Source organism: Dendropsophus ebraccatus, chromosome 15, assembly GCF_027789765.1.
Source record: "Dendropsophus ebraccatus isolate aDenEbr1 chromosome 15, aDenEbr1.pat, whole genome shotgun sequence".
In the NCBI taxonomy this organism is placed as follows: Eukaryota; Metazoa; Chordata; class Amphibia; order Anura; family Hylidae; genus Dendropsophus; species Dendropsophus ebraccatus.
The window spans coordinates 61,990,516-62,012,505 of NC_091468.1; the positions used below are offsets into that span (position 1 = coordinate 61,990,516).

General features: G+C 43.7%; 1 protein-coding gene across 1 annotated transcript in view; it reads left to right on the top strand.

Moving 5' to 3' along the window:
• Nucleotides 1-14,399, top strand: part of LOC138774030 (oocyte zinc finger protein XlCOF8.4-like) — a 37,534-nt gene extending 23,135 nt beyond the window's left edge. Inside the window, exons 13-21 of the mRNA XM_069954573.1 lie at nucleotides 289-386; nucleotides 766-820; nucleotides 2,134-2,803; nucleotides 7,882-7,960; nucleotides 8,071-8,238; nucleotides 8,327-8,450; nucleotides 8,546-8,643; nucleotides 8,847-8,913; nucleotides 12,685-14,399. Coding sequence (XP_069810674.1) covers nucleotides 289-386; nucleotides 766-820; nucleotides 2,134-2,803; nucleotides 7,882-7,960; nucleotides 8,071-8,238; nucleotides 8,327-8,450; nucleotides 8,546-8,643; nucleotides 8,847-8,913; nucleotides 12,685-13,436 — 2,111 coding nt within the window. The 3' untranslated portion in view covers nucleotides 13,437-14,399. The remainder of the gene's footprint in view (nucleotides 1-288; nucleotides 387-765; nucleotides 821-2,133; nucleotides 2,804-7,881; nucleotides 7,961-8,070; nucleotides 8,239-8,326; nucleotides 8,451-8,545; nucleotides 8,644-8,846; nucleotides 8,914-12,684) is intronic.
• Nucleotides 14,400-21,990: the final 7,591 nt, after the last annotated feature.

Sequence of the window (21,990 nt, forward strand, 5' to 3'; positions counted from 1 at the left end):
ATGTATTCAGTCACTGTGTTACTTCTAGAGATGAGCAAACCTGGAGCATGCTCGAGTCGATCCGAACCCGAACTTTCGGCATTTGATTAGCGGTGGCTGCTGAAGTTGGATAAAGCCCTAAGGCTATGTGGAAAACATGGATATAGTCATTGGCTGTATCCATGTTTTCCAGACAACCTTAGAGCTTTATCCAAGTTCAGCAGCCCCAGCTAATCAAATGCTGAACGTTCGGGTTCGGATCGACTCAAACCCGAACCCGGTTCGCTCATCTCTAGTTACTTCCTATAGATGGAGACAGCCAGAGAAATCCACCAGAGAGATGTCACCGTCCTCTATATTCCCAGGATTGTAAAGAGGAGCAGCAACATGTCCCCCTGGATCATCAGGTAGATGGAGCGGAGATTCCTGTAAATTCTCTATAGATTGATGTAATGAAGCTGTATACTAGACTCCTCCAGCAGCAGCAGAGGAGTGTACTGTACACTCAATGTGGGAAATTTATCAAACATGGTGTACAGTGAAACAGGCCCAGTTGCCCCTAGCAACCTATCAGATTCCATTTTCCAAAGAATCTGTGAGGAATGAAAGGTGGAATCTGATTGGTTGTTAGGGGCAACTGGGCCTGTTCTACTCTACACCAGTTTGATAAATCTCCCCCTATCTCTTTTTAGTGCTGGCTGCTTGTTTTTACCTGTCACCTGGATAGAAGGTAATCTGGGCCTCCTTTTCCTTTATCTCATGCTGTTAATTATGGGATCCTTGCAGGAAAACGATGATGCAACAATGACTGGCCTCGACAAACCCACAGTGTTAGTGAAAGGTAGGATTTTTTTTTTTTTTTTATAAATCCTGTTTTATTATAAATTTAAAGGGAACCTGTCACCCCCCGTACCGGGGTGACAGGCTCCCGACCCCCCGTTAGAGACCCCTATACTTACCTCATCCCGCCGGGTCCCGCTTCTGGATTCGGTCGGGTCCCGGAGATCTCAGCCGCTGCAGCCCGGCGCGCGCGCTGAGAGATGAGTCCAACACCCATAGAGAATGACAGGAGAGTCCAGCGCTCCGTCATTCTCTATGAGCGTTGGACTCATCTGTCAGCGCGCGCGCCGGGCTGCAGCGGCTGAGATCTCCGGGACCCGACCGAATCCAGAAGCGGGACCCGGCGGGATGAGGTAAGTATAGGGGTCTCTAACGGGGGTCGGGAGCCTGTCACCCCGGCACGGGGGGTGACAGGTTCCCTTTAATTATTAATGGGATAATTCAGATGAGAGGAAAATATTTTTTTAAAGGGCCCTAAGTGCTGTCAAAATAATAAAAGACATACTCTCCTGTCCCACTTCCCCGCCATTGCAGTCCCACCAATCCCTGGTCCTCTTAGTTTCTTCCTGGTTTACAGCTATGCAGGATCTGCCCCATTCAGCCAATCACTGGCCAGGGAAGGTCAGTGGCTGAGCACAATGTCATAGGAAATGTAAAGAAGCTGGGAGGACCATGGACCACATGCAGTGGTAGGAGGAGCAGGACAGGTAAGTATTCCATCATATTACTGGCCCTGCTACCATGTGATACAATATGAAAAATGATGCAAAAATTCTGGTTCATTCCGCATGAAGCATCCTCTATAATTGTTAAGTGTTCAACCAAATGCATAACACCTACAAAGCAAAAAAAATTATGTTGGACAATTAGAAACCCATTAAAAATACAATATTTTATTCTATCAATTCCAGACATAATACCTATAAACTCAAGAAAGCAGTACAGATCACTAATTCACATATATAATATTCATTACAGAAAAATATGGCACATATTGGATAACAATAAATCCCTTACATCAGTACAGAATTGTGTCAGCAGGCCGGGGGCCAAGAGGTTCCTATTCGGTGAAGTGATTTTTAACGATTAACAACTAATGGTAAACAGTCGCAAACAAGATTCTTTATCGCTAACCTGAAATCGTTCGCCATATTACACAGAACAATAGTCGTTAGTTATTATTGTTACTGTGATTCTTTACTCCATCTGATCCCAGAAAAAGAAAATGTACTCACCTCTAAACCCAGCACAGCTCTATTGCTGTTGTCGCTCCAGTGTTATATTGAGTGACATGTCTTTTTTTCCCATTTGAAGGTGAGATGATCGGCTCCCATGGGCATCTTCTTCTTTTATCTCCTCATTGTGAAAGAAAAAATAACAATACTGCACATGCTAATTCAATAACTCCTAAAGCCCCCCACATCAGTGATCTATCTGGTGCTACCGCTGGTCACCAGGAACCTTCATCTAATCCATCACAGATTGGAGAACAAAAAAATGGACAGAAAACTTTGCATGACGGAGTTCACAAAGACGAAAGACCATTTGTATGTTCAGAATGTGGAAAAACTTTTTCCAGGAAATATAATCTTGTTTTACATCAGAGAATCCACACAGGGGAGAAGCCATATTCATGTCCAGTCTGTGGGAAATGTTTTACTCAAAATTCACGATTTCTTGTACACCAAAGAACCCACACGGGGGAGAAGCCGTATTCATGTACAGTATGTGGCAGATGTTTTACCTATAAATCGGTTCTTGATGGACATCTAAAAATTCACACTGGGGAAAAACCATTTGCATGTAATGAATGTGGGAAACGTTTTACTCAGAAACAGCATCTTAAGTCACATGAAAGAATTCATACTGGGGAGAAACCATTTCCATGTCCTGAATGTGGAAAGTGTTTTCGTCACAAAGCAAATCTTGCAGAACATATAAGAACTCACAAAATAATTTCATGTTCAAAATGTGGTAAAAAAATGTAGTAGAGCATCAGAATAATGACACAGGGGAGAGGCCCGTTTCTATCCTGAATGTGAAAAAATGTTTTACAAAGAAATAGAACCCTATGAAGCGTAGAAGTCACACCAAGGAGAATCCATATTTAAAGCACATATCAACCCTTGTTCATCCTATTAGAAGTCGCACAGGAGGGAAGCCACCTCTTATGTTCAGAATGTGAAAAAATGTCTTAAGTGTTCTGCATCATCTAAGAACTCACACAGGAAAGAGGCCATCTTTATGTACCGTGTAGTATGTGGGGGAAAAAAGGAAATATTAGAAAAAAAAATGAAATCTTATTTCACATTAAAGAATTCACACGTGGGAGAAGTCATTTCATGTCCTGAATGTGGGAGATGTTTAAGTGGTGAGCGAACTTACCAAAAGTTTGGGTTTGCACAAATACGAATGATCGGCATTTGAATTTCCTAGCCTGGAGAAGGTGGATGCAGCCTGAGGACGTCCTGGGAAATATAAGCTGTGTCCATGTTCTCAAGACAGTTTTTGGGCTGCATCCACCTTCTCCAGACAGCGGAACCCAAACTTTCAGCAAGTTCTCTCATCTTTAATACTAAAACATGGTAATTTTTATCTATCCTGTTTCTATTTCTTGCCATCTCTCCTAAGCTATTTGAGCAGAATTAGAGATTCTCTTTATAGAAAGCCCTATGCACTATAGGCAACAATAGACAGAAGCTGTCCAATTCAGATGAATAAGAAAGCTCATGTGACCATAATACAGGTGATTCTTTCATTGATCCTTGCTTTGGCTGTGTAACCTATGGTATGTCCTGGCTTCAGTCTCCTCTGTATTGACATGTATTGCTTCTCGGTGTAAGCAGTGAAGAAAAATCATTTGTTCTCATTAGTTTCCTCTGCCCCCCTGTCCTTACTCAACTCTTCCACTCCCCACTCCCTTATTCACTATATATGGTGGAGCCTAGGTCATTTGTAACCCTGGTCATCCTGTGCTCCCCCTCGAAGTGCTGCTAGTCAGTGTGTGATGTGCTGAAGTGAACAGAGGTAACTTTATTCCACACTTTGTATAGTCTCTTCTCTGCCCCCCATCAGTCTCTGCTGTCTCTTTTGCTTCCCTAGTCCTCAAACTCTGTATCTACTCCTGTATAATCTCCGGCGGCTGGGGAGTTAATGGGGCGGGCTGCAGACAAAATTGCAGCAGGGATGCGAGTTTCTGTGCTATTGAAAGTATAGAGCCGGGATCTGCAGCGAGTCTCGCTGCAATAACGCAGCGGGGAGACTCGCTGCAGATCCGGCAAGTGGGTTTGAACCCTTAACATTCAAACACCTATAGTGTAGAATAGAGGGAGAAGCTTCCCTCTTTCCCATTGTCTGCCATGCAACGTTTCGAGGGAGGTCCCGTTAGCACGCATGAGTAAGAGGGACCTCCCTCGAAATGTCGCAAGGCAGACGGGACCCACACCAACTCCGTTGAATGTACACCTCCATGCCCTATGAATATATACGAATGAATAAAGAAAAAAGAAGACAGCAATAGTCAGTCGGACTCTTGCTTTATTTTTAAGTTGTATAAACCGTATAAGTATATAGCGCCAGTTTATTATAACGAGCAAGTCTTTTTACATAAAGTCCCATACAGGACTGGAAAAACACAGCAGGAGCTCCCTCTGGCGCTCCATTCAGAAAATAATAATTTGTAATTGTTTCTTGTAAATTTGTTTTTATACTTACAAGAAATTCACTTTAAAGTGAAAATTTTGTGCATTTTTGTAACAAAAAATCTGCAAGTATTTATGTGGGATTTTTTTTTTGCCAAAAACATCTTAAATTTTACTTCTTTATTCCACCTGGTGTCTCCTGCTGGACAGGACCTCCCAGGTGTATAGGATAGCAGGAGCTATGCTGATTCCAGAGCGCTAAACAAATGCTGAAGGTAACATAGAACATAAACTCCATGAATAACTCTGTGTGACCGTCTCTGGTGATCGTGTATATCTGTCAGAAGTTGTAGAATGTTCCTTCAGCTTCTCTCTCCTCTTCTCTGACCTGTATAGACTGGAGCGACTGCAGGAGGAGACACCAGGAGGAAGAGTATTGGCTCATAGGGATGATGTCACTGGAAGGGGCGGAGCCTCCCAGCATTACAGGAGAGCAGGAGCTAAATTCCACAGGGCTGAAGGACCTTTGATGATGTCATGGTCATGTGACCATGCAGGACGCTGACTGTGCTTTTGAAGGAGTTAGCGTGTGATTCTGGATTGAATGAACAGGTAATGATTTATATACACACAGCTCTGCACCCTACACTGTATATATACACACAGCTCTGCCCCCTACACTGTATATATACACACAGCTCTGCCCCCTACACTGTATATATACACACAGCTCTGCACTGTATACTGTATATACACACAGCTCTGCACCCTACACTATATACACACACAGCTCTGCACCGTACACTATATACACACACAGCTCTGCACCGTACACTATATACACACACAGCTCTGCACCCTACACTATATATATACACACAGCTCTGCCCCCTACACTGTATATATACACACAGCTCTGCACTGTACACTATATACACACACAGCTCTGCACCGTATACTGTATATACACACAGCTCTGCACCCTACACTATATATACACACAGCTCTGCACCGTATACTATATACACACAGCTCTGCACCGTATACTATATACACACAGCTCTGCACCGTACACTATATACACACACCGCTCTGCACCGTACACTATATATACACACAGCTCTGCCCCCTACACTGTATATATACACACAGCTCTGCACTGTACACTATATACACACACAGCTCTGCACTGTACACTCTATACACACACAGCTCTGCACCCTACACTATATACACACAGCTCTGCACCGTACACTATATATACACACAGCTCTGCACCGTACACTGTATATACACACAGCTCTGCACCCTACACTATATATACACACAGCTCTGCACCGTATACTATATACACACAGCTCTGCACCGTATACTATATACACACAGCTCTGCACCGTACACTATATACACACACCGCTCTGCACCGTACACTATATATACACACACAGCTCTGCCCCCTACACTGTATATATACACACAGCTCTGCACTGTACACTATATACACACACAGCTCTGCACCGTACACTCTATACACACACAGCTCTGCACCCTACACTATATTCACACAGCTCTGCACCGTACACTATATATACACACAGCTCTGCACCGTACACTGTATATACACACAGCTCTGCACCCTACACTATATATACACACAGCTCTGCACTGTACACTATATATACACACCGCTCTGCACCGTATACTATATACACACACCGCTCTGCACTGTACATTATATACACACACCGCTCTGCACCGTACATTATATACACACACAGCTCTGCACCCTACACTATATATACACACAGCTCTGCACCCTACACTATATATACACACAGCTCTGCACCGTACACTATATATACACACCGCTCTGCACCGTATACTATATACACACACCGCTCTGCACTGTACATTATATACACACAGCTCTACACTGTATACACACACAGCTCTGCACCCTACACTATATATACACACACAGCTCTGCACTGTACACTATATACACACAGCTCTGCACTGTACATTATATACACACATAGCTCTGCACTGTACACTGTATATATACACAGCTCTGCACCGTACACTGTATATACACACATCTCTGCACTGTACACTGTATACACACACAGCTCTGCACCGTACACTGTATACACACAGCTCTGCACCCTACACTATATATACACACAGCTCTGCACTGCACTCTATATATACACACAGCTCTGCACCGTACACTGTATATACACACAGATCTGCACTGTACATTATATATACACACAGCTCTGCACCCTACACTATATATACACACAGCTCTGCACAGTACACTGTATACACACACAGCTCTGCACCGTACACTATATATACACACAGCTCTGCACTGTGCACTGTATACACACACGGCTCTGCACTGTACATTATATACACACAGCTCTGCACGGTACATTATATACACACAGCTCTGCACTGTACACTGTATACACACACGGCTCTGCACTGTACATTATATATACACACAGCTCTGCACCCTACACTATATATACACACAGCTCTGCACAGTACACTGTATACACACACAGCTCTGCACCGTACACTATATATACACACAGCTCTGCACCGTACACTATATATACACACAGCTCTGCACCGTACACTATATACACACACAGCTCTGCACTGTGCACTGTATACACACAGCTGGCCAGGACCAGACTGACTAGAAACCCCCAGATCTGTTGGGACAAAGGGTTGCACTTAGTGTTTCTAGAAACTGGTTTTAAGGACCGTATTACTTGGCTTGACTATTATGCAGTGACAGGCCACTCAGCCAATCACTGGCCGAGTCGGGATAGCGTCTCGGATTTGGGTACAAGGAATAAGGGGGATATGAAAGGTATAATGGTCTGCACACTGCAGTATGTTTTCTTTGTTAGGCTGGGTTCACACACAGTATATATCAGTCAGTATTGTGGTCCTCATATTGCAACCAAAACCAGGAGTGGATTGAAAACACAGAAAGGATCTGGTCACACAATGTTGTAATTGAGTGGATGGCAAATAGTTGCTGTTATTTTAAAACAACGGCCGTTGTATTGAAATAATGGCAGTTATTTACAGTTATATGGCAGCCATCTACTCAATTTTAACAGAGTATGAACAGATCCTTTCTGTGTTTTCAATCCACTTCTGGTTTTGGTTGCAATATGAGGACCACAATACTGACTGAAATATACGTAGTGTGAACCCAGCCTAACCACGTATACACTACATATTATATTATAACTTCCTATAGGTAAGTCACCTCTATATGCTGTCAGTAATCCTTTATAGTTCCTGATACTACAACTCATGTAATATGTTCTTCCAAATAGGATTTTTCACTCGGTCCTTCTTGGTTCCAGAGGTTCAGGATCCTTCATAGCTAAAGGATGGACGACGACAGAAATCACATGGCTGCCAGGATATTAGACCTCACCATAGAGATGATCTACTGGATAGCCGGAGAGGTGAGAGCTTCACATGACGTCACACATATCTATTAATAATACACAGAAATGACGGGAAAGGTGACGGATTGTTAGACTCTCCATAGTGATCAGTGTCTCACCATACACAGGATTACACAGTAGTGAAGAAGTCGTCTGGTGAGTGTGTGGCGCCCCCTGTGTCCGGAGGCCGGAGCAGCACCCAGAGCCCCATCACAGATCCTCCACCTCCATCCCTGATAGATGAGAAGAAGATTCTAGAACTGACCTCCAGGATCACTGAGCTGCTGACTGGAGAGGTGAGCAATGCTGCTGGGAATGCTGGGACATTATACAGTAACACCAAGGGAGGTGTCTGGAGGATGACGGGATCATTGTGTGTGTCAGGTTCCTATAAGGTGTCAGGACGTCACTGTCTATTTCTCCATGGAGGAGTGGGAGTATATAGAAGGACACAAGGATCTGTACAAGGACGTCATGATGGAGGATCAGCCGCCCCTCACATCACCGGGTAAGAGGAGACCTTCCCTGATTGTAGAGGAGAGAACAGATCATCTGATCATCACATATAGACAATGTATTCAGTCACTGTGTTACTTTATATAGATGGAGACAGCCAGAGAAATCCACCAGAGAGATGTCCCCGTCCTCTATATTCCCAGGATTGTAAAGAGGAGCAGCAACATGTCCCCCTGGATCATCAGGTAGACGGAGCGGAGATTCCTGTAAATCCTCTATAGAATGACGTAATGAAGCTGTATACTAGACTCCTCCAGCAGCAGAGAAGTATACTGCACGTTCTATGTCCTCTTGCTTTTGGCGGCTGCTGTTTTTATGGTTGTTTTTACCTGTCACCTGAATACAATGAAAACTCATTTTCCTTTATCTCTTGCTCTTAATTATAAAATCCTTGCAGGAAGATGATAATGGAACGAATAGCAGACTTGAAGAACTCACATTAGTATTAGTAAAAGGTAGGACCTTATTATAAATCTGGTTTTACTATAAATGTAATTACTGATGTAATCCATAAAAATATAGTGAGTATACTTTGTTTATTATGTTTCCGTACCCCCCCACCACCACCACCAGCTTCTTGTGATTTTACAGTTTTTTCCCTTTACAATAGTTGCACATCACATCATGTCCCTGGAAAAAAAAAAGTATAAAAGTTATTAAAAAGTCTTGTATACACAAGTGACCGCCACTACGGCTTTCTACGGCTGTCACTAATTATTTTGTTCCCGTCGGCTTTTGACAGACTGGAAAGAATAAATGCTTCTAGCGCATTAATTTTCTGCTCCGGGTAGTTTTAACCCATTATATGCTGCTGCCAAGTCATGACAGCAACATGTAACGGGTGCCAGGCTGGTGCGGGCCTGTACTCACGTGATCAGATGTCCTGTGGTGAGTTCCGGGATTCTGATCATCTTCATGGCATTCCCAGGGGGTTCAGAGGCATGGTTGTGTAGATTGCCTGTCAGCTCAGTGCTGATATATATAATACACCACACTACAGTAGTAGTGCAATGTATTGTATCAGTAATCAAAAGATCACTGATTAGCATACAGTAGTGTACAGTAATGTACACTAGTGTAAAAGTAAAAAAAAAAAAAAAAGCTTGCACCAAAAAAATCGCCCCCCATCCTCTCCCCCAATAATAAAAATGCATTATATTCTCCATATATAATAAACCGTTACGTAAAAAAAAATCTAGAAAACACAAATCCTATACATTTTTGGTATCGCCACGTCTGTAACGACCCAATCTATAAAACTAGATTCAGGGCCGTTTCTAGGTAGTTTTGACTACAGGGCGAATCTTGCTAAAAGCGCCCCCCCCCCCATCCCCTCTCAGGAGATGTCGGGGAGGGGGGGGGGCGTTGTTGCTATGAAGAAGCAGTGTGTGTATTATGGCATTGAGCAGTGTTATTTAACCATTGAACTGAAACAAAAAAAGTCAGTGACTCACAGGTGACGTCTTCTTTGATCTGAGGCGTCATTTTCCTTTCCCTCTCCATCTGGCCCAGGCCTCCATGATGATTTCTTGCAGCAACAATTCATCTCTTCTGAACCTGCCAGACAAACATCTTAGGCTCCGCACTTTTACAACAACTTCCCCTTTTTATGACATCTGGGCTCTGCCCCATAGTAATAACCCCCCCTCCCGTGCTGTCCCTATACTAATAATACCCCCTGTGCTGTCTCTATAGAAATAATCTTCCCTGTGGTCTGCCCCATAGTAATAATCCCCCCCTGTGCTGTTCTCATAGTAATAATCCCCCCTGTGCTCTGTCCCCATAGTAATAATCCCCCCTGTGCTGCCTTCATAGTAATAATCCCCACTGTGCTCAGTCCCCATAGTAATAATCCCCCCTGTGCTCTACCCATAGTAATAACCCCTCTGTGCTTTGCCCAATAGTAAAAATCCCCCCCCCCATGTTCTGCCCCATAGTAATAATCCCACCTTCCATGTTCTGCCCCATAGTAATAATCCCCCTACAATGTTCTGCCCCATAGTAATACCCCCCCATGTTCTGCCCATAGTATTATTTCCCCCTCCCATGTTCTGCCACATAGTAACCCCCCCCCCCATGTTCTGCCCTATAGTATTAATTCCCCCTCCCATGTTCTGCCCCATAGTAATAATCCCCCTCCCATGTTCTGCCATATAATAATAACCCCCTCCCATGTTCTGCCATATAATAATAATCCCCCTCCCATGTTCTGCCATATAATAATAACCCCCTCCCATGTTCTGACACATAATAATAATCCCCCTCCCATGTTCTGCCATATAATAATAATCCCCCTCCCCATGTTCTGCTCCTTAGTGATACCCTTCATTGCCGATCACAACACAAAAAAAACAAACATTATACTCACCTTCTTGCATACAGCGGGTCCCTCTCTCTCTCATCAGATCTTCTCTTCTGGCCTGCGAGGAGCCGCTCCTGCCTCCCCGCCCGCGCTGGTGGCACCTTCCCAGACCTCACCTAGCTGCGCACGCCCCCGCCGGCCGCCAGCCCTCCCGCCGGCCACATTATCTGCCTCCGCGCCCAACGGCCGCAAGATCTGCCTCCCCCGCACGACCGCAGCTCCTGCCTCCGCGCCCGCCGGCCACATTATCTGCCTCCCCGGCCCGACCGCAGCTCCTGCCTCCACCGCTTGACCGCAGCTCCTGCCTCTCCGCGCGCCGGCCGCATGATCTGCGCAGATTGCCGGACTGCAGCTCCTCCCCGGCCCATCACCTGACAGCAGGCCGCCGCCCCCGAACACATCTTCTCTATCCTCAAGCAGGCGAATGACGTCATATCACGGCGCCTGCTTGAGGATAGAGAAGATGTGTTCGGGGGCGACGGCCTGGTGTCAGGTGATGGGCCGGGGAGGATCTGCAGTCCGGCAATCTGCGCAGATCATGCGGCCGGCGCGCGGAGAGGCAGGAGCTGCGGTCGGGCGGGGGAGGCAGGAGCTGCGGTCGGGCCGGGGAGGCAGATAATGTGGCCGGCGGAGGCAGGAGCTGCGGTCGTGCGGGGGAGGCAGATAATGTGGCCGGCGGGAGGGCTGGCGGCCGGCGGGGGCGTGCGCAGCTAGGTGAGGTCTGGGAAGGTGCCACCAGCGCCCCCTAGCTGTCGGCGCCCCGTGCGGTCGCCCGGCCCGCCCGCCGCTAGAAACTGCCCTGACTAGATTTCATGACACACTCTGTAAAAAAAAATTGAAAAAAAACCAGCAAAAATTCCTGTATTTTATCATTCCGCTTCAGAAAAAGAGAACAAAAAGTCATATGTATGTAAAACTTGGCATCAATAAAAACTACTATAAAAAATGAGCCAAAAACCAGCTGTGTCGCGCAAAAGATAAGCATGCTATGGATCTTGCAATGTGGCAACAGTTTTTGTTGTTGTTTTTTTTTTTTTTTTTCCAGGAAGATAGTTTCTATCTTGCCAAAGTGGTAATAGTAAAATAATAAAATAAAAACCTTTGCAAATTTGGTATCAAAATGACCGTCGTGACCCAGAGTATACGTTAATGAATTACAGCGCTATAACTGCATAAAGTGAGACGGGTCAGATTTTAAAAATTGCAAAAAGACGCTGGTTGAAAATTTTGAAAATTGAGCTCTGAGAAATCCATTCTTGGGCATTATCCCCTTCACGTCAGCAATACGCTTATATACGTTCCTGATGCTGATGCCCTGTGCAGCAGGAACGTATATAAAGGTTCCTGACTTCAGGGGCTTTAGATGTGTGAGTGTGAGCAGCCCCGCACATATCAGTGTGTCCGGGGCTGGAGATAATGACAAGCAGCAGCGATCCTGCAGCTGCCTGTCATTAACCCCTTAAACACTGTGATCTATAGCATAGCATAGATCAGTATATGCAATCTAATGATTCCATGTTTTACAGTGAAATAAGTGTAAAAGAAAAGTAATTAAAAATATATATTTTTAAAGTATTAAAAAACCCTTATAAAGCCCTCCAAAAAAAGTTTAAATTACCTCTGTGCCCCTAATAAAAAATAAAAATATGTAAATACATAAACATATTACATTTTGTAGCGTGCGGAATTGTCCGATCTTTTAAAATATAACATTATTGTTCCTGCACGGTGAATGGCATAAACAAAAAAAAACAAAAACAAAACAGCATTGCATGATATATTGTATCTTAACCTCTCTGTCTTTGTGTCTCTCATTGTATTTGGGAAAATAAGAAAATATTTCATTTTTTTTTCCTCCCCTCAGTTGAAGATGAGATGATCGGCTCCTATGGACATCCTATTATATCTCCTCATTGTGAAGGGGAAAATAACAATACTGCACATGCTAATTTAATAACTCCTAATGTACCTCTAGCCCCCCACATCAGTGATCTATCTGTTGCTACCGCTGGTCACCAGGGACCTTCATCTAACCCATCACACATTGGCAAACAAAAAACCAGACAGAAACCTTTGCGTGACGGAGTTAACAAAGACAAAAGACCATTTGCATGTTCAGAATGTGAAAAAACTTTTCGTAGGAACTATAATCTTGTTTTACATCAGAGAATCCACACAGGGGAGAAGCCATATCCATGTACAGTATGTGGCAGATGTTTTGCCCAAACTTCTGGACTACTTGTACATCGGAGAATTCACACAGGGGAGAAGCCGTATTCATGTAAAGAATGTGGGAAATGTTTTAACCAGAGAACGGGTTTTGTTGACCATCTTAAAACGCACACAGGGGAGAAGCCGTTCAAATGTAATGAATGTGGGAAATGTTTTAGTAAGAAAGAACATCTAAAGTCGCATGTAAGAATTCACACTGGAGAGAAGCCATTTCCATGTCCTGAATGTGGAAAGTTTTTTCGTCACACAGCAAATCTTGCAGAACATATAAGAACTCATAAGATAGTTTCATGTTGTAAATGTGGTAGAAGATGTAGCAGCACATCAGGTCATGTAGAACATCAGAAAACCAAGGAAGAAATCAAACCTTGTGCATCATTTTAGAAAATGCAGAGAAGAGAAGCCGCTCTCATGTTAAGGATGTGAAAAATGTTTTAGCTGTAGAGGAAGTTTTGTGCATCACACAGGCACATATGTATTTTTGTGTATAGTATGCAGGAAATGTTTTACCCAAAAATTAAATGTTATTTTGCAACAAAAAAAATCACACAGGGCAGAAAGCATTTTATTATCCTGAATAGGGGAAATGTTTTAGTCAGAAATCACTGTCAAATGTAAGGAAACAAGTTAGAACCCCAGGAAGAAAGTGCTGTCATGTCCTGAATATGGAAAGTGTTTAAAGGGCATGTATCACCTAAGGGCATATTACTAGAGATGAGCAACTACTAAAATGCTTGAGTGCTCTTTACTTAAGTTGAAAATTTTCAAATATTCCATTAAAATCAATGGGAGACTCAAGCATTTTTTCAGGGGCCTCCTATTCGGCAGATGGCAGGGTGTCTGATGCATCTCAAAATCTCAGACAGTGATGGAAACACCGTGGAAATGGAACTGGTACAGCAGGGGGAGCATGCAGGAATGCATCAAAGACTCCTAGGCCGCTGTATTACAAGGACTTTTGGATGAGGGGGCAATACTGTAGACCAGCCTGAGCTGCAGGACTATAAGAGCTGCGCCCAGAACTAATCAGATTATTAGTGCCAGGTCCAGAAAGCTGCTTCTACAACACCTCCTATAACACTTCCTGGCATTACTCTTACAACACCTCCTATAACACCTCCTGGCATTACCCTTACAACACCTCCTATAACACCTCCTGGCATTACCCTTACAACACCTCCTATAACACCTCCTGGCATTACCCTTACAACACCTCCTATAACACCTCCTGGCATTACCCTTACAACACCTCCTATAACACCTCCTGGCATTACCCTTACAACACCTCCTATAACACTTCCTGGCATTACTCTTACAACACCTCCTATAACACCTCCTGGCATTACCCTTATAACACCTCCTGGCATTACCCTTACAACACCTCCTATAACACCTCCTGGCATTACCCTTACAACACCTCCTATAACACCTCCTGGCATTACCCTTATAACACCTCCTGGCATTACCCTTACAACACCTCCTATAACACCTCCTGGCATTACCCTTACAACACCTCCTATAACACCTCCTGGCATTACCCTTACAACACCTCCTATAACACCTCGTGGCATTACCCTTACAACACCTCCTATAACACCTCCTGGCATTACCCTTACAACACCTTCTATAACACCTCCTGGCATTACCCTTACAACACCTCCTATAACACCTCCTGGCATTACCCTTTAGAACATCTCCTAACAAGTATGTGTTGTATTAGTAATCTACAACATATTCTGGCTAAACTGTACACCTCCTGGCATTACTCCTACAACACCACCTGGCATTACTTCTGTAACACCTCCTGGTTATACTTCTGAACACTTCCTGGCATTACTCCTACAACACCTCCTGGCATTACTCCTACAACACTTCCTGGCATTACTCCTATAACACCTCCTGGCATGGCTTTACTATGCTATACACTAAAGACATGGCAATACTATATGTTGGAATACCTTTTAATACTGATGTATATCTAAGCACACTAAGCCCTCCACCTGCAGTCCCTGCTCCAGCAGCTCTCCCTGTCAGCTAACAGACCACAATGAAACGAGCATCAGAAGACCTGGCTCTATATACACCCAGGTCACCTGATGCAGCCAGCCAATCACTGCTATGCTTACAGCCATTATGGCTGTGGTATAGCAGGATGTGCCAGCCCCTTCTCCGCATGTTTATCAGCTAATTAAACCTGTCAAACATGCAAGGAGAAGACTTTCATTTCTACCTGAGCGCCACACGGCACTCAGTCGAGTAAGCAGTACTTTCAAGTACCCAATACTCTAGTAAATAGTTAGATCAAATGAGCATTTTTGCTCCTCTCTACATGTTTCTACTTTTTTCATTAAGTAATTCTTATTTTTTTTTAGTACTCTATTATGCGGTCTGCCGTCTTGAGGTTTTTTTTTTTTAATTGTGTTTAAAGATATGGGAGGAGATTTATCAAACTGGTGTAAAGTACAGCTGGCTCAGTTGCCCCTAGCAACCAATCAGATTCCACCTTTCATTTTCCAAAGAGTTTGTGAGGAATGATAGGTGGAATCTGATTGGTTGCTAGGGGCAACTGGGCCAGTTTCACTTTACACCAGTTTGATAAATCTCCCCCATGCTTTACAGCAAGCCTTATGGACCATTGGCAACAATAGACATGAAATTAAAAATCCAACCATATGAGGTATAGTTTTACCCTCTATTGCCCACTGTTTCCTCCGTGTCGATGTTCTGTTGCCTCCATTTTGACTATTAATAAACAGCTCTCTAGAGGTAATTTTGTGGTTCTCTTGTTAGTTTTGAAGCTAACTGTTCACATATGAAACTATATTTTGTGTCTGGATGTAGTTATAAAACTTGAAGTAGAGTAAGGATTGGGTCATGGTCCCCTCTAGCAGTTGCTCTTTAAAGGGGCACTCCAGCACTTAAAATGTTTTATATAGTGCGGCCCTCATATAATACATAGTTAACGTCTTATTCTTACCTCACCCTGCTCCCCTGGTGTCCTCTGGTGATGTTTCTGGGTTCCCCGCTGACTGCTGCCACAGACACTTCCCAGATGTACTTGTCTGCTCAGCCAATCACTGGCCACGGTGTAGTCCCCTCTTAGTCAGTGATTGGCTGAATGGGTTGTGACTGGAAGTGAGTTTGTCTGAGTAGTGGCAGAGGTCAGTGGGGGACCTGGTGACACCAGGGAGTGTGGTGAGGTAAGAAAAAGTTTTATGTAAGGGCAGGACTATATAAAAAAAAAAATATATAAGGGAATGTGCTCACCTAAATTTCAGTCAGATACCAAAGCTTGTTATTTTATTGTAATCTGTTTCTATTTTCTGACTTTTTTTTTTTTTATTTTACATTTTGTACATTGTTATGGAGGCTGTCATCTTGCTTTACAGCTTTTGACATGCTTTACAGCAAGACTCATGGACATAGATGACAATAGACAGTCTGTTCTCTTGAATGTGAAACAACATTGAGCATGCTCTGTGACCTTTGAAAAGGTCATTTTACAGGGAGCTGCTATTGTCTTGTATTGATGCTATCTACTTACTGATGTCACATGACACTGCAATGCTGTACAGATCAATTTACAGCAGATTCCTCTTATCACCAGACACAACAGGAAGTCTCAGCTTAGTTTTAGCCCCAGTGGTGAGAATGAAAACTGCAAGATCTCAGGATTATTTTATAATATTGATTAGAAATGGAAAATTAGAAAAAATGCCACCAACATAAGAACATTATTGATTACACATTCCCTTTAAAGTGTTCCTGTCGTTATAACTTTCAAAATCAGTACATGTAAAATAAAGCAAGTTTGCAATATACATTATTTTTTTTTCGTTCTCATGCTGTAAAACAAAGCTATACTTACTTGTATCCTGACCCATTTAGTTATCACCTTTGCTTTATGGCAAGGTGCTCCATCATGCTGGAAAAGGCATTGTTGAGGGCCAAACTGCTCTTGGACGGTTGGGAGAAGTTGCTCTTGGAGGACATTCTGGTACCATTCTTTATTCATGGCTGTGTTTTTAGGCAAGACTGTGAGAGAGCCGATTCCCTTGGCTGAGAAGCTACCCCACACATGAATGGTTTCAGGATGCTTTACAGTTGGCATGAGACAAGACTGGTGGTAGCGGTCACCTCGTCTTCTCTAAATAAGCTGTTTTCCAGATGTCCCAAACAATCCGAAAGGGGATTCATCAGAGAAAATGACTTTACCCCCGTCCTTAGCAGTCCACTCCCTGTACCTTTTGCAGAATATCAGTCTGTCCCTGATGTTTTTTCTGGAGAGAAGTGGCTTCTTTGCTCCCCTCCTTGAGACCAGGCCTTGCTCCAAGAGTCTCCTCCTCACAGTGCACAGTGCAGATGCCCTCACACCTGCCTGCTGTCATTCCTGAGCAAGCTCTGCACTGCTGGTAGCCCAATCCCGTAGCTGAAACACTTTTAAGAGACGGTCCTGGCGCTTGTTAGTCTTTCTTGGGCGCCCACTGAGCCTTTTTGGCAACAATGGAACCTCTCTCCTTGAAGTTCTTGATGATGTTATAGATTGTTGATTGAGGTGCAATCTTTCTAGCTGCGATACTTTTCCCTGTTAGGCCATTTTTGTGCAGTGCAATGATGACTGCATGTGTTTCTTTAGAGATAACCATAGTCAAAAGAAGAGAAACAATGATGCCAAGCATCAGCCTCCTTATAAAGTGTCCAGTGGTGTCATTCTTATTAATCATGACAGATTGATCTCCAGCCCTGTCCTCATCAACACCCACACCTGTGTTAATGGAGCAATCACTGAATCAGACAGACACTGTAGATAACTCACTACCATATACCTGGTTATTCTCCACATGACTCCTGCTATCCCTATCAGGTACCCACCTAATACTATATTTTTAGGGTTGGTAGTGTTAGCCATGCCTGGCATTGGGGAAGACCATACCAGGTGGTCCACTAGAAGCTTAGGCAGGGACTCATTAGGGCTTAGTATATACTACTCTCCTAGCTCCACTATCCTTACAGTTACGGCTTTAGGACTACATAAATGTCTATTTACTAGATTAGTTTTTATGTATCTAATAAAAGTTAAGTTTTAATTATGTCAACCACGTTTGTCATTTTCATCTTAGTGTGTCTGTATAAGACATTGTGGTGACACGGCATTACCCCCAATAATATAACTCTCTCTGTTTACCCACAAACTGTTACTACTTCTCTGTGAGTGGTCAGATAACCTGGAAAGCACAGGACTTCCTGTGTTTAGTCAGAACACAGGAAGTGCTGTTTTTTCCATGTTAACTAAAAAAACAACAATGAATGTACATTGCAAACATGCTTTATATCACATGTACTGTTTTTGGTTTTAAAAGTTATAACAACAAGAAAAACTTGACAGAACAGATGTGAATATATCCTTGCTGCCAGTTTCCCATTGCCGATCACATGAGCAGTCCACACAGCGGATCACACTGGCAGCACAGATTGATGCATATCCTGTTGTTGGTAGTGTTGTCTAACCTACTGATAGTTCCCCTTTAATCCCAATGAGAAGTGCATATAACAGTTTTGCCCATAGCTGTGTGGACAAGGCCTTAGGTGAAGGTAGCGACTTCAACAGGAGGTTTGGCGACTCTGTATTATTATTGTTACTTAGAGGAGTACTCCCCCCCCCTCTCATTCAAGAGTCTCCACTGATTGCCCCCTACAAAATTTGAATATGCAAAAAAGGGGTCTGTGGAGCCTCAGTTGCAAGTCTCAAAACACGGGAATAGCCAGATATCCTTCTCTTCAAAGAAAGAAGCCTGTTGCCAAGGGGTGCCTCCTAGTGGGGAGAGCACCAAACCACCCTGATACGTAGTCCCTCAGGTCCTCACTCTGTTGCAAGCATTGGGACCTGAATAGGGCAACACCAAGTCTAACTCTGTTGCGAGTGTAACGACATAAGACAATGGTTACCAAGGCTAGGCATCCATCCACAGACAGCCGTTTCTGGGTATTTGCCCCTCGTCAGTGTGGAGCAGGATTCTGGCTATCAGGGGCAATGAAAAATTGACCAACATAGGATATATACTTGGGCTAGGTTCACACTGCTTTTTCAGCATCCGTTTAACGGATCCGTTTTTTGAAAAAAAAACGGATTGCAAAAAACGGATGCATTTGTGTGCATCCGTTTTTGATCTGTTTTTCCATTGACTTCCATTATAAAAAAAACGGATGCATTTTTTTTTTACGCACAATAAAGTACTGTTGACACTACTTTTTTTAATGTTAAAAAAAACTGATCCATTAAATGGATGCTGAAAACGCAGCCTTTTCCATTTACTGCTGTGGAAGACAGCGAAGAGGAAGGAGGCCAGGTCCGCCCCCTGCTGTGACGACATCGATCCAAGATGGCGCCCGGGAGAAGAGGAGGTTGGCAAATATTTGGTATGTATACTTTATTTAACTTCCGGAGGGACTTTATCGCCCTGCATGGGGTTACTTTATACAGTAGTCCCTTGTTTCTGTACTGTCAATTTTTAATAAAACAGTTTGACACCAAAAAAAACTGTTGAAAAAACTCAATAGCAGGAAATGTTCTGTCCCCACATAGGGCGAACAAAGGTATAATTGGCTGATAGTGACTGTAAGACTTTCCCACCTTTGTATTCAGAATGTGGACCGGACCAGCACCAGCTCAGCTTCAGAAGACTCATATAATACACAGTGATAGGAATGAAGATTTGGTTTATTTAACTTGGATACAGCAATAATGGATGATACAACACAGTACAGTGGTGCCTTGGATTAGGAACATAATCCGTTATGGGACTGTGCTTGTAATCCAAATCCACTCTTATACCAAAGCAAGTTTTCCCATAAGAAATTATGGAAATGCAGACAATTGGTTCCACGCTCCAAAAATAATGATTTATTATTCTGAATAACAGGTAAAACTAATGAAACAAAGATTTAGAAAAGGCAGAATATGTGATATTATAAGTTACTGTACAGTATAGCAATCAGCATGTGGAGTATAATGTATAGTAACTGCATAACCCTGATACCACAGGAGCAGTTTGTAGATAGAGGATGGAACTGTAGATCCCCATAATGCAGTAGTGTAGTACAACAGGCTAGAATAGAGAAGCAGGGCTGCTGTCAGAGGTCTGTGTGGTCACATGACAGCAATGGGGAAGGGGGGGGGGGTGTTCAGTATAGACCAATCAGGACTGACAGAGGCTGCAGGGGCATGAAGGAATGAGCAGGGCAGATGTGGGCACAGTATAGCAGAGCTCTCTGTCCGGGGAGAGAGGGGTTACAGCTATGGAGAGATTACCTCCACAGTCCTGTCCCCTGATGTAAGCCCCAGCCCGAAGTGGATCTGCTATGATTTGGAAGGTTAGGGGGACTTCCTGGGTCAGAGTACAGTGCTGTAGACCCCGCGCTCCCACCCAGTAGAGGGAGCTCTTAAACCAAATCAATGCTCTTACACCAAGTCACAATTTTGAAAAACTGTGAGCTCTTCTTGCAAAACGCTCTTAAACCAAGTTACTCTTAAACCAAGGTACCACTGTATTTTTCTGTAGTTACTAATGTTTCTGCTGAGGTACTTCTGAGACATTGCTGGTCAGAAATTGATGCCATGCCTTCACAAGCCCAAGAACAAGTGTGCTCCCTATCACACAGTGAGGACCAAAGTGGTACCTCAGAGCAGGTTGCTAGGAGACCGACCTAGCCGAGTTTAAAAAAAACTTTATTAAAAAGAACAAGAGTGAGCAGATACAAATTCTGGCCAGCAAATGGCAGCATAGGAAACAGTGCATAGAATAGACAATAAAAATGAAGGTAGACCTATACGACAATATGAACAGCTGAAAAACTATATATAAGAGAAAACAGCACAAAAAATACTGGGACACTGCTACTCTGCTCCACTCAGGCGCTCCATCTGCCTATCTCTGCATACACCCCCTGCGGGTCTACTTCTGCCTACTACACCATTACCATTACAGTTTCCTCTAGCACCCCACGCAGCCTCTAAGGCTACGTTCACACGTAGCAAAAGTGGTGGAATTCCGCAGTGGAGTTCTCCGCCGGGAATACTGACAGCCTCCCTGTCATAATGACAGTCTATGGGAGGCTCGCGCGCCTGCTCTCTCAGTGCTGAAGAATGAACATGAACATGAACAGAATGAACCGGGCACCGGACCCGCCGCTGGAACCAGGGAGGTGAGTGGACGTCTTCTCCCTTTGGCCACCTCGTCCCTGGTCCCAGCGCAAAAGTGCCCCCACGCTGGAGTACCCCTTTAACAATAAACAATCTTGTGTGCAATCGTTTATCGTTAGTTGTTAATCATTAAAATTGCTCCATGTAATAGGAATAATAGGACCCTTAGAGCACGGTGGCTCAGTGGTTAGCACTGTAACCTTGCAGTGCTGGGGTCCTGGGCTCAAATCCCGCCAAGGATGACATCTGCAAAGAGTTTGTATGTTCTTTCTGTTGTTGCGTGGGCTTCCTCCGGGTACTCTGGTTTCCTCCCACACCCGAAAACATACAGATAGGTGAATTTAGATTGTGAGCCCTAATGGGGGCAGGGACCAGAATTGACAAACTATGTAAAGTGCTGCGGAATCAGTTGGTGCTATACAAATATTATCATAAATATTCCAATGTTTCTGAAACGTGCGCCACAGCGGGTATTCCCGTTAAAATACATTGAACACACATTTCGAGGTGTGCTTTGTTGCATTCTGTTTAACCTCTTAAGGACGGAGCCAATTTTAGTTTTTGTTTTTTCCTCCTTGTGTTTAAAAGGCCATAGCACTTGCATTTTCCCACCTAGAGACCCACATGAGCCCTTATTTTTTGCGTCACTAATTGTACTTTGCAATGACAGGCTGAATTTTTGCACAAAGTACACTGCGAAACCAGGAAAAAATTCAATGTGTGGTGAAATTGAACAAA